Here is a 23,857-nt window from a genome sequence, read left to right on the forward strand (position 1 = left end):
TATTCTTAAAATTAGTTGATGCTTGAGCAAGTTTAAATTGAAATGCCATGCAGTGAATTCTCAGCTGAAATGTTTTGGATTTTGAAAAACTTTGCAAAATGTAGTCTGTTTTAATAAAAGCTGAGACATTAGATACAAAGACACATTATTCAAATGTTATGACAATTCTTATAATTTTTTTTATACTTGAAACAAAATTGAATGTAAAGCATTAATGTTTTGTGTATTCCTTAAACTAGCTGCATGAAATTTGTTATATCCAAATATTCATAATGCCCAACTACAATAAAAGTAATACATAGAGAGTCATGCTCCAAATGCTACAATGTTATATATTCATTTGAATGTTTGGTATTTTATTTTTATCTAAGGAATATGATGACCAAAAGATTGATGTTAAAAATTACACCCCATTCACAAGTTTAAAGATATAATAATAACTTTAAACCAGCTCTTTGGACTTATAGACTTGTGTGCACAATTCCAAAACTCCACACATTTAATTTAAAAAGCCTGAAATTCTGTGAAAAAAAATTTCATTGGTCAACAAGTTAGAAATTGTGCTGTCTGAATCTCATCCAGAACATTCCGGAAAGTCTCCACACTAACTTCTCCTTTCGGATGTTTCATGGCAGCACGCTTCCAGACCTCTTCAAATGTTTCCTTTGATATGTTCACTCCAACCTTACAAAATATTCTCTTAATCTGAAAAAATATAAATGGAAATAGGAAACGTCAATGCATTTTCAAGCCCATTTTTTAGATTGACTGATTGCAAAAGAAAGCTGACATTTTGCTGATAATTAAAAATTGGACAATCTGTAATGATGTATTAAGAAGAAAATCTAATTGGCATTTGAACTAGATAAGACATTCACTCAACAAAATAGAGAGACACTCTATAATTTAGAGAGCCTAATTGTGAAATCAAACAATTCAAGAAATCAGTAGTTTACAACAACAGATCCACCGAACTGCTCTCAGTAGAAGCTCAATTATAGCAATAACAAGAGCAGATATTTGACATAAAACATCACAGTAAGTTTCTACAAGCTTATTCATCCAGTTGTACAATCTGTAGTAAACTGTACACTCGGTAGAATGGAGCAGCAACTTATTAAATTTGACAGATGTGCTGTTTTCTAAGAAACTGTTTATAAAGATTTTACATTGATTCCCATAAATGAAACATGAGAACAGGAGTAAGACTGCTGGAATGCAAGGCTGAGTCATTTAAAGTATGCTTAGATATTCACTTAAGTTGCCATAGCCTTCAGGGCTATGGGTCAAGAGCTGGAAAATGGGACTAGTGTATTCAGAATTTGATGTCCAGCATGGGCATGATGGGCTAAATGGTCTCCTTGTGTGTTGTAAATGTCTATGAGACATGTACCACATTCATCAGGTTATGGCTGATCTGAATCGCACATCAATTTACCTGACTTAGATCGAGATACTTTTATACCAAACAAAATTACAATTGTTACTGAAAAATAATGGCAAGCTCAATTTTAAAAAGACCCTACACTGATTTTGAGACTTTTTCTGATTTTCACCAGCCTTTGTCTGTATAGGTTGTCCTGCTATAACGCAATAGTTGTGTTCCTCTGCAACCTTGTGCAATGGAAAAACGCTAATAAAAAATCGTGCTGTAGAAGATCACTAATAGAAATTCGCAATATTCATTCAGTAGAATGTTTGAATTATCCAAACATTGTCGACAATTTGAGTCGAAAAGTGTAGTGCTGGAAAAACACAGCTGGTCAGACAGCATCCGAGGAGCAGGAGAGTTGATATTTGGAGCATATGCTCTTCATCAGGAATGACGAAGAACTTACGCTCGAAAGTCTACTCTCCTGATCCTTGGATGCTGCCTGACCGGCTGTGCTTTTTAAACACCACTCTTTTTGTACAATGAAAGGAGGACCTGGGGACAGTCAGTGTCAGTTAGGAGGGTGAGAAATTACATTTTAGGGCACATCTAGCATTTAGAAGAAACTGTTACATCTTTTACATTTATTGTATTTTCCAATGTGAATTGTTTTCATCCTCAGGTTGTTTGCCTCACATTTTGTAAAATGTTTAGTCTATTAGAATCACAATGAGTGAAACATGCTGCATGCGGACAAATTGAATATTATTGCAAATTCTGGTAAATTCAAGTTGAAATATTTTGTAATTTTTTTTAAACAAACTTTATGAATAAAGTAATTTTTGGGATAATAAACATTTGCTGCTTATCTGCTAAATATTCAAGGTCTATTATATTTTGAAGGTTTAAAGTAGAAGAGGGACGAGTCTTAAGATTAACAAAATGCAGAAAAAAGGAAACAAATAATTGAATTGATCCAGGACACACATGTCTGTTGGAAGTGTTTGCAGTTCAAGTTTATGAGCTTAAGAATAGGAAGCCGAAACTGCAACACATCAGGGAGGGGGAATGCCTCATGGATGCTTCGTACATGGAGACAGTCATATGGATAGCAAGACTTTCCAAAGGTGTTTAAAAGAGGAAAAGAGTATGTAAAATGAGTGTCTGCCTGCTCAAGACAGTTACAGAGGATTTATAGTAGATAATGAAGAGATGGCAAATGAAATGAACAAATATTTTGCTTCTGTTTTAATTTTAGAGGATACAAAAAATTCTATTAAAAGCTGTATATCAAGAGGGAGAAGGGAGAGAGACAAAGAGAGAGAGAGAGAGGAACTTGATGAAATTACAATCACATTGGAAGTGACCAACTGAACAAACTGATAGATCTGCAAGCTAACAAGTCTGTTAGCTTGCACCTGTTGGCTTTCATACTAGGGACTTAAAAGATCTCTAATGAGGTAGTAGATGTGTTGCACTTAATTTTCCAAGATTCCCAAGATTCAGCAAATGTTCAAACATATGGGCAAGTAGCAAGTATAGCACCTCTACTCAAGAAAGATGAGGGAGAAAACACAAATTTACAAGCTAATTAACTTGATGTTGTCATATGGAATGTGTTAGAATTGATCATTAAAGAAATTGCAGTTGAGCACTTAGAAAAACTCAATCAGAGTATCAAAACCCAATCAAAAGTAATTTGGAAGAGTCAGCATGGTTTTTTTTTAAAGGAAAATCAAGTTCATTAAAGGAGTAAGAGGCATGTGTATAGGAGTCTAAAGACACTGTCCTTGAAATCCTAGAAGTACTGTCCTTGACTTTCCAGCAGGTATTTGAAAGATGCCATTGAAAAGCCTACTGCACAAAGCAGAAGCTCATGGTGTGGGGCTAACGCTACACTTCAGTCATATAGGGCACGAGTGAGACCATGTCTCAAATTCTATGTGTGGTTGGAGGCTAATCAGTGGACGTTATAATAGATTAATACCTCAGGTGAGTGCATTGTCTTATGAGGAAAGCTGGACAACAAACTAAGTTTGATTCTATTGGAGTTCAAAGAGTGAGGGTTGACTTGATTTTTTTTTCTTCATTCATAGGATGTGGCCATCACTGGCTAGGCCAGCATTTATTGCCCATCCCTAATTGTCCACAGGCCAGTTAAGAGTAACCCACATTTCTGTGGGTCTTGAGTTACATGTGGACCAGACCAGGCAGGAATGGTATTAATGAACCAGATACATTTTAGTCATCATTAGACTCTTAATTCCAGATTTTTATTCAATTCATATTCCACCATCTGCCATGGCAGGATTCAAACCCAGATCCCCAGACCATTTCCTTGGTCTCTGGATTAACAGTCCAGTGATAGTACCACTAGGCCATCACCTCCCCTTATTGAAGTACATAAAACACTGAACGGTTTCAATATTGTACTGAGTGGACAGAGAAAGGTACTTCTTTTTATGAATGAAAACTGTACAAGAAATAAAGATTATTAGGGGAATATGGAATTAAAAACACAAACCAATCATCCATAAACTGACTGAATAGTGGAGCAGGTTCAAGGGGCCAAATGGCCTATTTCTGCTCCCAACTTGTTTGTTTTATTTTTGTTGATAAGAATTGCTTACTGATTTCAATGCTAAGTTAAAACTTGTGCCTTTTATTCTGAATTCTCCTATCATAGGAAACAGTGAGGGACAGTTAACGGCCACTCACTGTATAAGGTGAACATGCTGCCTTCTGTATTCAACATAAATAGGTCCATGGGAAAATTAATATTTACTTCCATTTACATTGAACTACACCCTCAGCAAATTAAGTTTTCAAAATATTGTACAATGTAGGCTGAAGCTTGGATCAGCTTGGCTGGAACTCCATCTGGACTTCCCATGTTTAATTTTGCAGAGCTCTTGGAAGACTCCCCATGGTTGGATCACAGGAAGTTTTCTCACCAATAAACATCAGTATATGGAAAAAGCCCATATCATCAGCAATATCTGGGAAGTACTTTTTACTGACATTGTAATGGAGAATGACTGAAACTCATTAGACCAGTATCCGGAGGGCAAGCCTTTCTATTCCAGTTTCAATAAGCAAGGGAAACGACCTCAGTCTTCTACCCATTTTAATCTCTCCTCATAGGCCAGTCCTGTTGTGAATCAATCTTGTGAACTTTTGCTATACTCATGTCAAAGACAAATAATCAGAGAGCACAGCAGACACTGTACTTGAAAATGTGATATCATTATCGCCCCATACTTCCTTACTTTCTTATGTTGATTTCTCTTGCAATTAAGAGTAATATGTCATTTGCCAAAGTCTTCACCCTATAGAAGTTCACTTCTCTAGTTTCACCAGCATGACACACCACAGGGCAGCTAATGGGTGACAAGGACTATCCACTGACCACATGGTTCATGATTCTCGTACATAATCCCATGTAAATGCATATAAGTGAAGAAAACCCGGGTCTCATACTGCTGCACAAAGTGAGAAAAGGAGGCAACTGAAGTGCCTCAACAATGCTTCTTCTGCTTGGACAACAGTGGGAAGTGCTGCAGTAATTAGCAGAACTCGTGTCAAGATCCATCTTGGTACATTACATGGTATACATAACCTCACCATCATAAGGACACAGCTCTTGTCAATAGCTACTTGGCTATCAAGTGAGGAACTGGGGAGAAGAGAGGACAGGAGGATGAAGAAATGTTAAGGGACAGAAGGAAAAAATAAACACTTTCTGACCAGCCTGATGATGTGGTGATGGAGGGCTGTTTTTGTAGTGGAGGCCTATGACCAACGGTGTGTTGCAAGGATCGTTGCTGGCTCCACTGCTTTATGTCAATATTGTAAATGATTTGGATGTGAACATAGGAGGAACGGTTAGTAGGTTTGCAGATTACACCGCAATTGGTGGTGTGATAGTCATTGAAGAAGGTTATCCTAGATTACAACAGGACCATGATCTCATGTGTCAATGGGCCGAGAAAGGGCATGTGGAGTTTACTTTTGATAAATGTGAGGTGTTGCGTTTTGTAAAGACAAACCAGGACAGGACTTATACACATAATGGTGGGGCCCTGGGGCATACTGCCAAACAAAGAAACCTTGACATGCAGGTTCGTAAACTCCTTGAAGACGGAATCACAGGTATACAGGATCGCGAAGGTGTCTGGTACACTGGTCTTTACTGGTCTTTACTGATATTGAGTATCAGAGTTGGGACATCATGTTGCAGCTTACAGGACATTGGTGAAGCCACTTTTGGAATACTGAATTCATTTCTGGTCTCCATGGTATAGGAAGGATGTTGTTCAACTTGAAAGGGTGCAGAAAAGATTTAGAAGGATTTTACTGAGGTCAGAGTGTTTGAATTAAAGGGAGAGGCTGAATAGGCTATGGCTATTTTCCGTGTAGTGTCAGGATGAGGGGTGGCTTCATCTAGGTTTACAAAGTCATGAGGGGCATGGATAGGGTGAATTGCCAAGTGTTTTTTTTTCCCCAGTGTAGGGGAATCCAAAACTAGTGAGCATGGGTTTAAAGTGAGAGGGGAAAGACATAAAAAGGATTAGATTAGATTACTTACAGTGTGGAAACAGGCCCTTCAGCCCAACAAGTCCACACCTACCCGCCCAAGCGCAACCCGCACATCTTTGGACTGTGGGAGAAAACCGGAGCACCCGGAGGAAACCCACGCAGACACGGAGAGAACGTGCAAACTCCACACAGTCAGTCACCTGAGGCGGGAATTGAACCCGGGTCTCTGGCGCTGTGAGGCAGCAGTGCTAACCACTGTGCCACCGTGCCGCCCATGCACGGGATCTAATGGGCAACATTTTCATGCAGAAAGTGGTGCGTGTATGGAATGGGTTGCCAGAAGTCATGGTAGAGGCTGGCACAATTACAACATTTAAAAGGCATCTGGATGGGTACATAAATAGGAAGGGGTTAAAAGAATATGGGTCAACTGCTGGCAAATGGAACTAGATTAAATTTAGGATATCTGGTCAGCATGGATGACCTGGACCAAAGGGTTTGTTTCCATATTTTCTAATTCTGTGAGTCTAAGAGAGATGTGAGTGAATACAAATTCAATTCCTGGTTAACCAACAGTCTCACACTTTGCTTCCCCTCTCTAACTCACCTTCACTGTGCCATTTCCACAAAGCTCCACAGAAGATACACTTCAAACCAGATTTATGAATGAAATCATGCCATGGCATAGACAGTCGTAAAGTACTCATCCTGTATATTCTCTTACTTTGATTTCCTGGCGTTTACCTGGTGGACTTCTCTACACAATACTATCACTATCTGCCTGGTAGAGTGCTGCTGATCATCAATGGGGGAGGTTATGGGGCTTACAGCAATGCTGGGTTTTAAGGGTGAGGTCAAGCAATGAATTCCAGATAAGAATATTGATTGATTGAAATTTTGGGGGTAAACGATGAGGGTTATGGTGCATTGAGCTGCCTATAAGGCTTGTGGTATAGCAGATGGAAAGTGATATTTGAAGAAACATTTACTGTCCTGTCTGAGGTCACTGAATTTCATATGACATTAGATCATGGCTACTTTCCTTGAATTGATAACTTACTGTTCCCAATGCCCTATGAGAGTTTGTCTAAAGGGCTTCCTGATCCTAAGTATGTATACAACCTTGCTCTCGCTCAGCACCTCCTCCAACGAGGCTTCAAAAGGAAAGTCTTGAAGCTTGCATTCTGCCATGTTGTGCCATAATTCAGCATTCTTCTTGCTCAAATTCTCTTCTGCAACCATTTCCCACATCTGCTCCAGTCAGAACGTGCTTCCCATTTAAGAGGTGCAGGCTGACTTTAAGTGATGCTTCCTGCTCCTGGCATGCAGTTACCAACAGAACAAATAGTGCAGGTATACACTATTACTAGTTAAATAAGTAAACAGTGCAAAGTTCGCACACCAGCTGCATCAGAAGGAATGGACCAGGTTAATGGTGCATCACAATTGTTTTATGGCCTTATCAAATGCTGCAATCACAGCATTATTTCGAAATGCTCTATCAAATTCCTGACATGCATTCCACATAGTGGAGCTTCATTCTAATGGCATAAGATTCATAAAATCTACTCACTTGTAGATATCCTATTCAGATTTTGTCTCTGCTCACTTTGAATTTGCTTGCTATTAGACAGGATAGCATCTGAATATAGTACTGAAAAAGGGTCAACAGGACTCAATTTTCTCTCAACAGACGATGCCAAACCTGCTGGGTTTCTTCACCAATTTCGGTTTTTGTTTGTTTCAGCTCTCCAGCATCCACAGTTTTCTCTAAATATAGCCATCTCTTTAATTTCTGATCAATGCAGAAAATTATTCAAAACTTCCTTTATTTACGTTTTGCCCTTGAACTAGGTAGAGAGAGTTAAAAGATCATTGTCAATGATTTACCTCTTCCTTGGATCTATCCATGAACATATCCTTCTCGAAAACCTCCCTCTGAGCAAACACGGAAGGATTTAGCAAGGCAGAAGCAGTTGCTTCATCACCATAGTTAGTTGTATCACTGATACGACGAAAGCGAGGGGCTGCCAAATCAGTACGTATTGTAGGTACACCATAGGTTTGATAATCTGTCCAGAATAAAACATTTGATTATCACATCAAAGAAATTTTAAACAAACCCATATTTAAATAATAGATCCACACTTTCTAAGCAATATCATCAAAAGGAATAGTAATTCATTTCTCCACAATATGGTTATTGGATATAAGTTTATAACTTTCACAGACCATAGAACAATACAGCACAGGAACAGATTCTTCGCTCACCATGTCTGTGCCAACCTCACCATGTCTGTGCCAACCATGACGCCATTCTAAACTAATCCCACCTGATTGCACATGGCTTGTACCCTCTATGCTCTGCTTGATCATGAGCCTGTCTAAATGCCTCTTAAACATTGCTATTATAGTTGCTTCTTCACCTCCCCTGGCAGCATGTTCCAGGCACCTCGAATCATCGAGTCATGGAGATGTACAGCATGGAACCAGACCTTTCTGTCCAACTCATCCATGCTGTCCAAATATCCTAAATTAATCTAGTCCCATTTACCAGCATTTGGTCCATATTCCTCTAAACCCTTCTTATTCATATGCCCATCCAGATGCTAGTTAAATGTTGTAATTGTACCGACTCCACTTCCTCTGGCAGCTCATTCCATACACGCACCACCCTTTGTGTGAAAATGTTGCTCCTTAGCTCCCTTTTAAATCTTTCCCCTCTCACTTCAACTATGCCCCCTATTTTTGGATTTGGCTATTTATCCTATCCATGTCCCTTATTATTTTATTAACCTCTCAGCCCTACCATTATTTGAAAACTATTAAAGTTTCTCCAATCTCTGCTTATAGCTAATATACTGCAATCCAGGTAACATTCTGGTAAACCACTTTTGGACTCTCTCCAAATCTTCCACATCCTTTCTACAGTGAGGCAAGCACAATGGCACACAATATTTCATTTGTGGCCTAATGTAAGTTTTGTACAGCTGCAACATTCAGTTTTTCAGCTGTTCTCAGTTATTCATAATATTGCAGCTATAGACAAGAAAAATCAAACAAAAGCTTTAATAAAAGGAAAATATTTCAAATACTGGAAATTTAAAATGAAAACAGAAAATGCTCAAGATTTCAGCAGTAATTCTGAAGGTGCTTGACCTGTTGACCTAAAACATTTGTTCTTGACTCTCTCTCATAAGCACTGTTAGACAGCTGGGTATTTCGAACATTTTCTGTTTTTAGTCAAGCAGAAACGTTAGCTTCTTGTATCTCTATGATGAAGCAGTTCAAACTAAAAAAAGTATTAATCGTAACTAGAAATATTACATGGAATTATTTTTCAAAGAACTGAAAGGATTTGATTCTTAACTGTAGCTTCTCCTTTTTTAGCATTATTTAAAATATTCCCTACTTTCTTAATTTTCATTAGTCTTTTTGGATACATTTTCGCCTTCATCGCATCCTGCACTGAGCTTCATACCCATGACAGTATAAATCAGAAATCCACCAAGTTAGCCCCACAATATACCATCCATTAAAATTAACAGATGGAATCTATTCCCTCAGGTACATCAGAGGATAACGATGAAACTTCTTTTTAGAATTAGAATTCCTACAGTGTTGAAACAGGTCCTTCAGCTCAACAAATCCACACCGACCCTCCAAACAATATCCACCCAGACCCATTTCCTTACATTTACCCCTGACTCATGCACCTAACCTATATATTCCTAAAAACTATGGGCAATTTAGCACAACCAATTCACCTAACCTGCACATCTTTGGATTGCAGGAGGAAACCAGAGCACCCAGAGGAAACCCACGCAGACACAGTGAGAACGTGCAATGTCTACACAGACAGTGGCCCGAGGCTAGATTTGAACCCAATTCCCTGGCGCTGTGAGGCAGCAGTGCTAACCTTTGTGCCACTATGCCGGCATTTTTAATGGATGTGCAGAATTTGGACCCGGAAACATTCACAAACTAGATTTGAGAATTGTGGGCCAATGTATTACAAGAAAGTAAATTTTTAGAAAATGGTTTTGTGAAAGAATTGAGGACCAAATTGCCAGTGATGATACAGGAATGGAATGCAATGGTTCTGAAAAAGAGTTGGATGCATTCCTGTTAAGGTAAGGCTGCAAATTATTAAGTCCAAAATCACTCGCAGGAAACAAATGGAAATTTTGGAAGAGTAAACTAGTTGGATAAAAAAAACATGGAATTTCCAGGGGACTTCACCTCCATCTCCTGCAGTGAGACTGACAGACACCCTGTTTTAACGGTATTGTCAGCCACTATGACATCTGTCCAAGCACTGAATTGTCAGTTAGTTTCTTAAAGAATAATGGCTCAGTTAAAAGGTATTTAGACTTGATGGGGATGGTTTTGTTCTGTATGCTGATAAGGTGTGGAAATGCAGTAATGGGTTTGAAAGGGTTGTTTTTAAATTTGGATACGACAAAATCGCGGTTTTATGAAAGCATGAATGAAACCATGTTATAGTAAATAACGGGTTAGTAAAGGGTTATGAATAAATGAAGGGGAGCCTGGCATGAATGAATGTAGCGAGCTGGTGAGTGAGTTAATAAAGATAGCCTATAACATAACACAATATCTCACACCAGCCTCCAAGAACCCTTATGACACATCTCTGATCTACTATAGGATACCTCCTTATTTCCAGACCTCAGTGCACATTGCCAACTATCATTACAATATTGCAACAAGGATCCACTGCACTCAGGGATATGCATCCAGTTATGGACTGGATCAGGCTACATCTCCAGCCTGTATGCTTGCCGTCTTAGCACTTACTATCTGGATGTTCACAATATCCTTGCCTTGTTATTTTCAACCTTGGTCCTCAGCCACTGCCCACAGCAGTGCTGTTGGCTGTGCAGTTTAGTGTCAACACAAAGCCAGAAAGCATGTTTTAGTTGTCAGCAGTCTTCAGTCAAGTTGACCAAGATAGCCTTCCTTCAGGGGTCCTGGCCCATGAAGTCAAAGGCAGTCTCTGATAGCAGTCCATGGTGAGTCACTGGCTTGGAATGTCCAGAGTTTGGAGTCTCTCCTCATAAGGAGTGAGACACTAATTGCCGAGCAGCAAACCGTCATATCTTGATTCTTTCTGCCCTGTTGTAAAGTAAGAGGGAGGTATTAAGAGAAATGAAAGTGGGAGGCACAGGTATTACTTTTGGTGCAGATGGGGAGGTGTCCCAAGTAAGTGAGTAGGCAATGCAGTGGATATACAAAGTTAGTGATGGCGGAGAGTTGGCAGTGGACAGAGTGAGTCAGGAGAAATATTGAAGGCAACAGTGACAGAGTGTGAGCCTGTTGGGAGGAGGATGCAGTGGCAGAGACAGAGTGAGTGTGAATTTCTGGATGTAAGTTTCCTCGCTGAGCTGGAAGGTTCATTTTCAGATGTTTCATCACCATACTATGTAACATCATCAGTGAGCCTGTAGTGAAGCACTGGTGTTGATGACCCGCTTTCTATTTATGTGTTTAGGTTTCCTTGGGTTGGTGACGTCATTTCCTGTGGTAATGTCATTTCCTGTTCTTTCTCTCAGAGGGTGATAAATGGTAATGAAGTCAATGTGTTTGCATCCCTATATCAAAGACATCTGAGAAAAAGAACAGGAAATTACACCACCACAGGGAATTATGTCACAAACCCAAGCAAACCAAAACACATAAATAGAAAGCAGATCACTAACACTAGTGCTTCACCGGAGACTCATTGATGATGTTACCGGGTATGGTGACGAAACCTCTGAAAATGAACCATCCAACTCTGTGAGCCAACATACATCCAGAACCTCAACCTAAGCTACAAATCTTCTTAAAACTCACTGAGTGTGAAGTAGCAGAGAGAAGGCAGTGGCATTTACACCGGCAGAGTGAAGAAGGTCATCCACCGTCTTCCCACACTACTATGTGTTCCTCCACATGGCTAATACTGCATTTCCCTGGTAGCATGCTTAAACCAGGCTGATATGGCCTGATGTTGAGGTTGTCTCTGCTGATCCTAAGGGAGAAAAACAGCCTGTTTCTGTGCCTGTCTATTCACCAGGACCTCCAGGTCCTGCCCACAAAACAAGGCATCAATTTTCCTTTCACTGCCTCATCCAGGGTAAATGTCAGGAACCATGCAGGACTTCTCTGGACTAATAGTTTTAGTCCAGGGGCACAACAGCCTTTTAAAGATGTGCTGCTCCCAGGAATGCTAGTCTATTCCAGGTTTTCCCAGCAGTAGTGAGCTGTTCTGACACAGCAAGTGGTAGAATCAGACTATAATCGGAGGCATGTATCACATAGATGGGTGAGGTAGGTCAGTAGTTAATGATGCAAGTTTGGTAAGATGTAGCAAGAGAACTCACTATGCCTTGCAAAGAGAAACTCTCCATGAAACTCAATAAAATTTACATTTCGCCACAAACAAAAATTAAATTTGGCCCAGACTGGAAGCATGGAATTAATTTGGAAAATATATACTTGCAATGTGTAACTCTGCAAATAAATGTAAGGATTAACACTAGCTCTAGCTCTATCCTCACCAACTGACTTTCTGGATTATAACAATATCGATTAAATTGCTAAATTATAGGTGTAATATCTAATACCTAGTTAACCTTTAGCTACATGAACTAAAATGTCTATTTTGAGGGGTTGAATTTCATATCAGGTGATGGTGCAGAATGAGTGATATTAGATTGGCTGCTCTACAGTATGTAAAATTTAACGCGACTAAATATCAGCTACTACATATTGTGGACTGCCAATCCAATGCTGCACATATTTACGCTAATGTCCAAGACAAATTTCTATCCCAAAATACAGATTACACATAATACAAATTCACATGTTCAATAAGTAATCATCAAACCATGAAATCATATATTTCATAGAAAAGCAGAATTGACCACATTTATAAAATAAATGGAAAACAAACTTAAGTATAGCTACTTACCAGATGGTGAATAACTCCCTACAACTCCATTGATCAATGACGACATTTTCCAATAATGTCCATTAGACCTATCTTCCTTTCTAGTTATAGTTCTGAGCGTCTTGGCCGAGCTTCCAATATCTAATGGGATAATATCTTCAGATGCGACCAGCCCACTGCCTTCTTCAGTTGGCACGTTTCCTGATGGAAAAGTCATTTCTGTTTACTGAACAGGCATAAGATTGTTAAAACAATAATCAACCAGCTCAAAACTCTTGTACCTTTTGTAATAATCTTTTGTTCAATTTCTCCCAAAGGCATTTTATCTTTCCAATTCAGAAAATTTGCAAACTCCAAGAAGTTAATAGTTCCTTTCCCTTCAGTATCACAGTATTCAATTAATTGGTCAATCAATTTGGGGTCTAAATTTAAGTTAAACTGTATGCAGACATCTCGTAGTTCTTCGTGGTCAATTTTTCCATCACCGTTCTGGACAAAAACACAGAAAACAAAATAAAATATCAGTGTTCTAAAATGGTGTACCTTATTTTTTCTAACCAAAGGCAGTACAAGTTATCTGGATTATTCTGCTCAATATCTGACTACATTAATGTTAAGATGTTCATATGCACTACTCACGGGTTAAAAATGAATCACTAAAAATAACTACAAGTAACAACGCCTGAATATTTTCACTTAATTTTGCAACATTATGTTCCTGACCATTCTAAAGGCTTATTGCATGTGGCAATTTAGAAATCAATACTCTAAGCCTCAAAAATTCCCTTCAAAAACAGGGATTAATTATACATTGAGTATGAGTCAGCATTGATATGAGTAGTCATCATTTTGACATGGGGTTTGCACTGAAAATGAGTGTCTTAGATTCCCATGTAGCTTTGCAATATCTTGCCATTATCATTTGCTTGATTCCTTCCATCTGATTACAAAGTAGCAGTAAGTAACATGCATTTTGGTGACGAAAAATGGAGCTTAATTGTGAACGTGAATCATGGCTCAGAAGAGGGAACAACTCATATGCTAATCATAATTTTTCAGACCCAAGAAATAAGCCTGAAATATTGGTTCAACTTAATATCACAACTTACATGTAGAGGTATTCAAGAGTCCAAATGGTATGATTTTTTATCCATTCAGTTTAATGGGCAAGAACTCCAGGTGAGTTTGGAGGTGTGGGGGTAGAGGGAAATTGCTGGGAGTTGGGTAGCATTTACAAACAGCTTTTCATCACTAGTGAAGCTCAGAAACTGAATTTAAATGGTTACACTTCTTGGATTTTTCTGACCTCAATGTCGGCCTAAGAAGCTATTTCTCTCACATTGGTGCCAGCCAGCTATTTAGCTATGAACCACAAAGAGAAAACAACAAAATACAGAGGCTTCATTGACCAACATGACTATAGAATTCAAGTTGCAGGGTAAGGAAAAGCAAATTTATAAAGCAGGAGCTCCAAACTCCAAAATTTGACAGCACAGTCAGACATCACAGGCCTGCACATAACTGGCTCATATGTAAGGACATGCATTATATATTCAAAGGAAATTGTGAACACCAGAATTCTGGATGGTTGCCAGTCAAAGCATGTTGCCAGCCAGAATGCAAACTTCTGGCACAACAAATCACTTAGAATCAGTGGCAGATTATACTAAGAAGTAACATGGTGCAAACTCAGGCTGTCAACACACAGCAAAAGAGGAAATAAACACAGTACACAAGCTTTCACATACATGTAACAAGGGCAAAAAGTGACCATAAGGCCTGCTTTATTCAGGAAATGGTACAATGTTATTTACCACAAACATGTCTCAGGAGTCAAAGGGAATAAAAACAAAGATCTCATTCAGAAAAGAGAAAGGAATTGCAATAATTCAAAAGACATTCCAGGGAATTTGTCTCCAACCCCAAGACAATCAAACTAATCACGGGTAAGTTATGCTTCAAAATCAAATAACTACCAGTTTATGTTCCATGAGTTAGAAATCTTCTCTCTCTCTGGAACTTGTCAAGTTTTCTTCCAAAGTACTGAATGTTGAGGTCAGCTGGTCAAGATAACTCTGATTCCCTGCAAAGAGTTATATGTACAAGCATGTGACCTAGCTTTCTGTCTTTAGATTTTATGCACCTCTCTAGTTCTCACTATGTATGTCCACCGCATCCATATCGAATAATCCATCCAATTCCCTCATCATATCCCCTTTATGCCAGATTCTATTCAAGTAGCTCTAACTCAAAGCCTGTCCTCAAAACTATTGGCTGTAAAATAATATATTGTTCTAGTTACCCTACTTAAGTAATCTTGACCATAACAGTAAACAAGAAAAATGAAAATGAAATATATTGCTTACTATAATCAGACAAAGGGAGGGGGAAAGAATGTTAATGTAGTGGGAATGTCAGTAGATTAATAAGAGACCCAAGCTTATGTTCTATGGAGATGTGATCATATCCTAGCAAGGCAGCTTATGGAATTTAAATTTGATTCATAATTCTGGAATATAAAGCTTGATTCAGTAATGGTTCCAATGACAAAAATATCACAAATTGTCCCACCCAGATAACTAAGATGAAAAAGGAATCTGCCACCTTTACCTTTGGCCTACATGTGACACCAGATCCACAGTAAAGTCATTAACTCTTAACTATCCTCTGCAATGGTCTAGCAAGTCAATCAGTTCAAAGTCATTTAAAGTTAAACAATTTCTGGTCATTCCAGCAACAGCCACATGCCGTGAAAGATCCGAAAGAGAAAACGCTGCAAAAGACTGAATACTAGCTGCTGGATTTTCCTTGTCGGTGAGACCAAGCCAAACAGTTGGCTCAGCTATCTGGCTGGAAGACCAGCCTCCATTTCCTTCTTCTCCCATTTTTTCTCAGGACAGGGAAGGAAGTAGGGTTGCTCCTATTAAGGACCTGATATAAATCACTGTGGCTCATGAAAGAGCCTGTATCCATTAAGTGTTATTAATTTTAGGAAACGTGGATAGACTTCAGCAGCTGCCTGGTGTCTGGGGCATTATTTGGAGAAGAGAGGAATTTAAAAGTTAAGTAAAAATGATTCTTCAATTTGAAAGGGTGTTTTTCTATTGTAGTTAAGTTCCATTGCAGGTTTGAGGACTGCCAGCATTGGACTTGGCCATTTCCTGGCATCTCTGGGCATTACAGCAGTAGGCAAAACTGTTTGGATTCCAAGTTGTCACCCATTTAAGACAAAGATGGAGAAAGTCTTTTTTTCCTTTCTCAGAGCATTGAGAGTCTTTGGTATTCTCTTCCTCAAAAGGCAGTCTACAAAGAATCTTTAAGTATTTTGAAGACAAAGGTAGATCACGGAAACATACTGTCGTTGCTTCACAATCATTGGGATAAAATCCTAGAATTCCCTCCCTACTGGCATTGTGGATCAACCCACAGCAAGTGGACTGCAGTGATTCAAGAAGGCAGCTCACCACCATTTTCTCAAGGGAAAAGAGAGATGGGCTATCAATGCTGGCCAACTAAGGATCCTAATTCCCACAAATGAATTTTTAAAATTAATCAAGCTGGCAGGCATCAATGTGATACTCATGCCCACCTCACTACCTTAACAATCAAATTCTGGACAGGAAGGTCCATGGTCAACATTGCCAACCTGGCACCAACTAAGGCCATTCCTGGTAAATCACTGAAAAGCCTCAATCTGCCACCAATCTGATCAACTTTGTTCCCAATAGTGAAAAAAGTAGCAGCCTTCCTGAAATGTTAAACAGGGCAGTTTGCTGAATGGTGGGTCCAGATCTTGAGTTACTCCGGTCTGGGGGCAATAAGCATCACAAATGAGGTCTTGAAAGGTGGCTGCTGGAAACCACATCAATCCCTTGGCCTCCCTCTCTCCCTACCTCCTCTCATGTGGTTCCCCATCCTTAAGAACATCATACCCTCCCTGTGAGTCCTGACTTTAGTTCTGTTTGCTGTTAAGCCAGTAGCTGCGGCCTTCCACATGGCACTGCTGTTCACAGAGTCTGCTGGCCTGTGGTTGGCTGGCAGCTTCAAGCGGGGCAGGTAATCACTATCTGCGAACCTGATTGGCCAAGATGTCTGCCAGGACACGACTTAAGTATCTGACTGGCACTTAGTCTAATGGATTCTCTTGCCACTAGGCAAAGGGGATATCACACTTTTAAAGGTGCTGTCCCGATATTTAGACAAAAGAAATGTAAAATCTCAGCCATAGCTTCAGAATAACAATAGTACTAAATAATTTACCTTGTCGTAATGTCGAAAAGCTTCAAGAAGTGATTTGAAATTGTGGTAGTTAGCTTTCATCAAATGCTGGCGGAGTGTATTGAAGATACCCTGATCCCTATCATTCCCTCGGAGGAAGGTGGCAGGATTTCTGTAGTAAATAAGGTCCCCAACACCTAAAAAATAATGCCTTCATTGAGATGAGGCCAAGGTTAAAAGAATTTTGAATACCCGCAAAATTGACAACAATAAAATTCTGTGAATGTGTGGCATTCAGAATTCATTGATACATCAAGGTGAAATTCACATGATTCTGTCTTGGTTTTACAGCTCGCACTGTCAAATATATAACTATGTGCTTCCGACTATTCCCACCTGATTTTAGTCTCTGTATCCATGTAAGGCTTTTATCCCACACCATGTCTCATGGTCAAAAATGCAATCCACTTTTCATTTTCTAATAACTTAGCATATTAATTGTGTTTCCTTTCCATCATAGAATCCCTAAAGTGTGGAAGGAGACCAATTGGCCCATTGAGTCCACATTGATTGTCTGAAGAACATCCCACCCTAACCCCATATCCTGCATTTACCCACACATCCCTGGACACTATGGGTAATTTAGCATATCCAATCCACCCAATCTGCACAGCTCTGGACTATAGGAGGAAACTGGAGTACCCAGAGGAATCCCACGCAGACATGAGAACATGCAAACTCTACACTGACAGTCACCCAAGTCTGGAATCAAACTTGGGTCCCTGGCGCTGTAGGGCAGCAGTGCAAAGTGCTGAGCCACTATGTCACCTACATACAGACACAGTGTCATGGAGCTTTACAACACAGAAACAGACCCATTACTCCAACTTGTCCATGACGACCAGATATCCTAAGTTAATCTAGTCCCATTTTGCCAGCATTTGGCCCATATCCCTCTGAACCCTTCCTATTCAGATATCCATCCAGGTGCCTTTTAAATATTGCAATTATACCAGCCTCCAACAATTCCTCTGACAGCTCATTCCATACCCACACCACACTCTGCATGAAAAGCTTTCCCCTATTAAATCTTTTCCCTCTCTCCTTCGACCTATGTTGTCTAGTTCTCGACTCCCCCACCCCAGGGAAAAGACCTTGGCTATTCACCCTATCCATGTCCCTCATGTTTTATAAGCCTCTATAAGGTCACCCCTCAGCCCATCACTCCATGAAAATTGCCCCACCTATTCAGCCTCTCACTATAGCTTAAACACTCCAACCCTGGCAACACCTTTGTAAATCTTTTTCTGAACCCTTTTAGGTTTCACAACATCGTTCCTATAGCAGGAAGACCAGAATTCCACACAGTATTCCAAAAGTGGCCCAACCAAAGTCCTGTATAGTCACAACATGACTCCTACACTCAACGTACTGGCCAATAAAGACAAGTATACCAAATGCCTTCTTCACTATCCTGCCTCCCGGGGAGTCCACTTTCAAGGAACTGTGAGCCAGCATTCCAAAGTCTTTTTGTTCAGCAACACTCTCCAGGACCTTACCATTAAGTATTTAAGTCCTGCCCTGATTTGCCTTTCCAAAGTGTAGCACCTCCCACTTTTATAAATTAAACTCCATCTGCCACTCCTCGGTCCATCTGATCAAATTCCTGTATTCTGAGGTAACCTTCTTCGTTGTCTACTACACCTCCAATTTTGGTGTCATCTGGAAACTTACTATTCATACCTTCAGCGTTCACATCTAAATCATTTATATAAATGACAAAAAGCAGTTACAATAATTATAACTTTAAATGATGCTCAGGAATAAATGATGATCTACCAAAGCAATTAAGAACAATGCTTTCAATTCATTTGAGTTGATAGTCTTAACGTACAGTTGACATAAACTGCTTTAATACAGACCAGAATAGAATCCCTACACCCGCCAAAGCATCCCACCCAGACCCAATCCCCTATCCTATAACCCTGCATTTCCCAGCGCCAGCGCACCTAACCTACACATCCCTGAACACTATAGGTAATTTAACATGACCATTCCACCTAATTTGCAGATCTTTGGACTATGGGAGGAAACTGGAGCATCCAGCAGGAACCCATGCAGACACAGAATGAGCATGCAAACTCCACACAGACAGTCCCTTGAGGGTGGAATTGAACTTGGGCCCCTGGCGCTGTGAGGTAGCAGTGCTAGCCACTGAGCCATGGTGCGACCCCAGATTTTACCTTTCAGGCAGATACTTATTTTCTGAGGTCCAAACCTTCCAAAGACTTGAATGATGCTTCTATTTTGAAGATGATGTTTCTGGTCAGCAAGTACATCCAAGAGATGGAAGCTGCACACCCAAATGTCACTGCCAAAGGCAGGCAGCGGCCAGCTAACATTCAATGTCACTGAATCCCCACATCCTGGGAGTTAGCATTGACCAGAAATATAACTGGACTAGCCACATAAATACTATGGCCATAAGAGTAGATCAAAAGCTAGAAAACCAGAGCAAATAACTCACCTCTTGAATCCGCAAAGACTGTCCATCATCCATAATACTATCGAAAATAGGAAGAGGAGTAGCCCATTCAGTCCCTTCCCATAACCCTTGTTTCCCCTCTGAATCAAGAATCTATCTATCTTGGCCTTAAATACACTCAAGGGGTGTGGCGCACAGTTCTCTGTGGCAAGAAGTTCTAAAGACTCACAAAACTCAGAGAGAAGAAATTCCTCCTCTTCACAATCTTAAATTGGCACTCCTTAATTCTGGCACTATGTTCTCTGATCCTAAACCCTCCCCTGAGGGGAGCTTATCCTGTCAAGCTCCTTAAGAATCAGTGAATCACTGCAGTGCAGAACGAGACCCATCAAGACTCCACTGACCCTCAAAAGAGCATATTGCCCAAACCCAGCCCTTGACCCTTTCCCACAATCCTACATTTCCCATGGCTAGCTGCACATTCCTGGATACTACAGGGCAATTAAGCACGGCCAATCCACCCAACCTACATACTTTTGGACTGTGGGAGGAAACCAGAGCACCCGGCAGAAACCCACATAGACACAGGGAGAATGTGCAAACTTCACAGACTATCACCCAAGGTGGAATCAAACCTTGGTGCTACGAGGCAGCAGTGCCAACCACTGTGCCATCATACCATTCCTAAAGTAATCTCAAGCTCCCCAGTGTTGGAGCCGATGGATTGAGGAGCATCATTTCGGCTTGATGTTACCAGAATCTGGAATTCTTTTCCTAAAAACCAGTAATTGTAAAATTCAAATCTGGAATTGATAGATTTTTGTGAGGCACTGCTATTAAGGCTTATGAAACCAAAGGGTGTAGATGGAATTACAATACAGATCAGCCATTATCTGACTGGATGAAAGAACAGACTGATTGGCCTACTCCTGTTCCTATGTTCTTCCTTGTTTCTTCACCTTCAAGTTTTTAAAATCCAAGTGTAATATCAAGAAAAGACTGTTCAGGATTTACCAGGATTTCCTTTTGTTACTCTTTTCAACCTTGTTAAAAAGTTGTATTTTCGGCTTTGGCCCTTTAAATGGTTTCTAGTATATTAAAATAAAAACCTCACTAATCCTGCCAAGCATAACTCACTAATCAAAATAATATATTCAGTACAATATATAACCATCCTAATAGTTTCAGTATTGTACATACCAACATTATTAAACCTTTAATGCCACACATTCATTCACTGATAATCACTTCAGTGTCAACTGTAATAACAACATCACATGTCATTAAAAACCAGTAAATCTGGCTTGAGCTTCAAAAATAATTTCTGTCTCTCCTATACTTCATATTGTTTATTTATGTTCCATATGTAAAGAACATATTGATTCTGTTATTGGCAACCAGAAATATTAATTGAGCACACATTTCTTGAAATAAGTAATCATGATTCAATATTCCTAAAACAAGCTTCCAAATATATTCTTTTACTTTGCTAATAAACCCAAATCAAAGTTACAATTGGTAAGCCCAGCGTTCTTTAATGTCAGCAGAGCTCATATTAAACTAAATATTTCTCTCATTTGTAAGGTGACTTATCATGACCTCAGAACACCCAAACACTTTACAATGAAACACTTCCGTAGTGTAGTAATCCACTGCAAGTAATGAGGCAATTTTATATCATAAAGAATGCTTGTGTAATCATACTGTTACCACTTTTTAATGATTAGCCAATAAATAGGTCCTTGCTAGCTTCCTGCATCATACTCTCCCTGTATCCCCGCTCACACCAAGTTCCATTCACCATCATCCACACATTCACTCCTCGTCAAGCAGCACGTTGATTTTAAAATGCTAAACACCATTTTTAAGATGTCTCCTAGTCTTGATATTTTCCTCCATCCCCACGAAATCTGAGATTAAGCACTCATCTAATTCTGACCTCTTCAGCACTCCCAATTTTAACTGCTCCACCCTTGCTGTCTATGCCTTAGGTTGTCCAAGTCCAACTCTGAAATATTCATCGGAAATTCTTTGCCTCTCCACCTTGTATTTTTCCTTTAAGCTGTTCCTTAAAACCTATGTCTTTGACCAAACCTTTGATCATCCGACCAACTCTCTCCTTAATAAGTTGCTTTATAAATACCCATTTGAAGCACCTGGGATGTTTTATTATGTTAAAGATACTATATAAGTAAAAGGTGCTATATTGCAGCATATCAAGGCAAATACTGTGCTCCAAGGTTCTCTGTCATTGCCTTGATGCTTTGATGACATAAATGGACAAGAGGAGAGAGTCATCATTCCACAAGAATCTGTGAGGTCCTCTATAATATTCAAAGATAGGAAGAACAGATAACTATAATGGGCAATACCAAGAATTTAAATCCACCATATAGTACCAGAAGAAGTTCAATGCCCACATTTTGTTCTGCATTGGTTACTGATTAATAACCGCTGCTCACTCCTATTACCCTGTCCTGATCACATATCAAATATTTCTGCTCCTACCCTCATGGCCCTGCACTGGTCACTGACGAATAACTATGCATACCCTCACAGTTCTGCACTGGTCATTGATCAACAACTACAGATACACCCATGGCCTTGCACTGTTTGAAGGGTGAATTGGTTCGGACTTTTTTCACTGGAGTGTAGGAGATTGTGAGGTCACCTTATGGAGGTTTATAAAATGATGAGGGGTATAGATAGGTGAACAGCAGCTGACTCTTCTCTGGGGTGGAGGATTTCAAGACTCGGAGGCATATTTTTAACATGAGAGGAGAAAGATTTTAAAAAGACATGATAGGGCAACCTTTTTACAAAGAGAGTGCTTTGTGTGTGGAATGAACTTTCAGAGGAAGACGTGGATGCAAGTATAGTTACAACCTTCAGAATATGTTTAGATACATGCATCAATAAGAAATATTTGGAGGAATATGGGCCAAGCCCCAGGCAGGTGGGACTAGTTTAATTTGGGATTATGATCACCATGGACTCATTGGATTGAAAGGTCTATTTCTGTACTGTATGACTCTATGAGTGATCCAGGTTGTTGGGCGAGAGTTCACGTTACCTCCATACCCAGACTGTTTGTGGAATCAGCTCATGATAAAGTTCAAAGAGCTTTCAGCCTCAGCATGAGAAGCTTTATGTAAACCAGCCTAAAACAGAGTTGTTCTGATGAAGAGTCATCGATCCCGAAACATTAAATTCTGCTTTCTCCCCACAGATGTTGCAAGACCTGCAGAGTTTCATCAGCAATTTCTGTTTTGCTTTAAGACAGGGGTATTTTCTCATATAAAGGAGTTGGTGCAATGTGTGAAATTCCCTCTTTGTGTCTTTGACTGTATACAAGTTGGATTTATCAATACAAAAGAACAACATGAAATAAATACAACACTGGCATAATGATGTTTAAAACTACATAATCAACTTTTGGATCTAAATATTTGCCAAAGGTAAAATTTATGATTATTCTACTGGAAATTTCTATTTACGTTTGAATCCTTACCATACTTATCAGGATGTAGTAAAACACCAAATGTGTGATCAGGAGGAATTTTCCGAGTATCTGCATTTCTGAAAGAACCAAGAGAAAAGAGACATTAAAATCCAGGCAACTTTTAATAACAAAATGAATTTTGAAAAGTGAACCATAAAAGAATGACAAATTTGACTCCATGGTGTCATCACTGAGCCACTTAAGTGCCCAAATCGGCAAGTAGGAAATGTGGGCACATTGGCAAACACAAACGCACCACAGACAAGATATATCATTTAATCATTCCTTAGCGAAATGCACTGGGGGGTTTTGCTGTCTTAAGGGTCCAATGCCTGCACGAGATCCCTAGTGCATGACTGGCTTGCCATGAGGCACTAAATTCCATCACTGACTGCACTCAGGGAAACTAAATTTGCAGAATGCATTTCGCAAAGTCCAAGCCAAAACAAAAGTACTGCTGTTCCTCTTGACTCTCACTTGGAACCCTGAACACAAGCTCATCAAACTCAAAATTCACAAAGTCAAATTCCACAGGCCTGGCCTGGATCTGTTACCTCACCAATTCCCTCTACTGCAAAACCCGTGATCTTGACCTTTCTACTCAGTTCAGAAAAACCAAACCTCTCTTGAATCAATGTGGGCAGAGTTATCACCACATTGCTTGTAGTGCAATGAATGCACAGGGAAATGTATTGGTGAGAGGACAAGTTATCAATATGCAAAGACACCTACAATCTCCTGCCTCATTTGTATGAAATAACTTGAACTGCATTCATCAGTATAAAGGTC

At 39.7% G+C, this 23,857-nt stretch overlaps 1 protein-coding gene across 2 annotated transcripts in view; it reads right to left on the reverse strand.

Annotated features, from left to right (window-relative positions):
* Positions 1–281: 281 nt before the first annotated feature.
* The window catches only part of efhb (EF-hand domain family, member B), a 51,219-nt gene continuing 27,643 nt past the window's right edge, over positions 282–23,857 (reverse strand). For both annotated transcript variants that reach the window (XM_060825515.1, XM_060825514.1), the window contains 6 exons: positions 23,078–23,145; positions 17,124–17,278; positions 13,145–13,352; positions 12,885–13,064; positions 7,802–7,983; positions 282–705 (listed from right to left, as the gene is read on the reverse strand). In XM_060825515.1, the coding sequence (XP_060681498.1) occupies positions 544–705; positions 7,802–7,983; positions 12,885–13,064; positions 13,145–13,352; positions 17,124–17,278; positions 23,078–23,145 (955 nt within the window). In that variant the 3' untranslated portion in view covers positions 282–543. The remainder of the gene's footprint in view (positions 706–7,801; positions 7,984–12,884; positions 13,065–13,144; positions 13,353–17,123; positions 17,279–23,077; positions 23,146–23,857) is intronic.

The sequence above is a fragment of the Hemiscyllium ocellatum genome, chromosome 5, assembly GCF_020745735.1.
Source record: "Hemiscyllium ocellatum isolate sHemOce1 chromosome 5, sHemOce1.pat.X.cur, whole genome shotgun sequence".
NCBI classification, from domain to species: Eukaryota; Metazoa; Chordata; class Chondrichthyes; order Orectolobiformes; family Hemiscylliidae; genus Hemiscyllium; species Hemiscyllium ocellatum.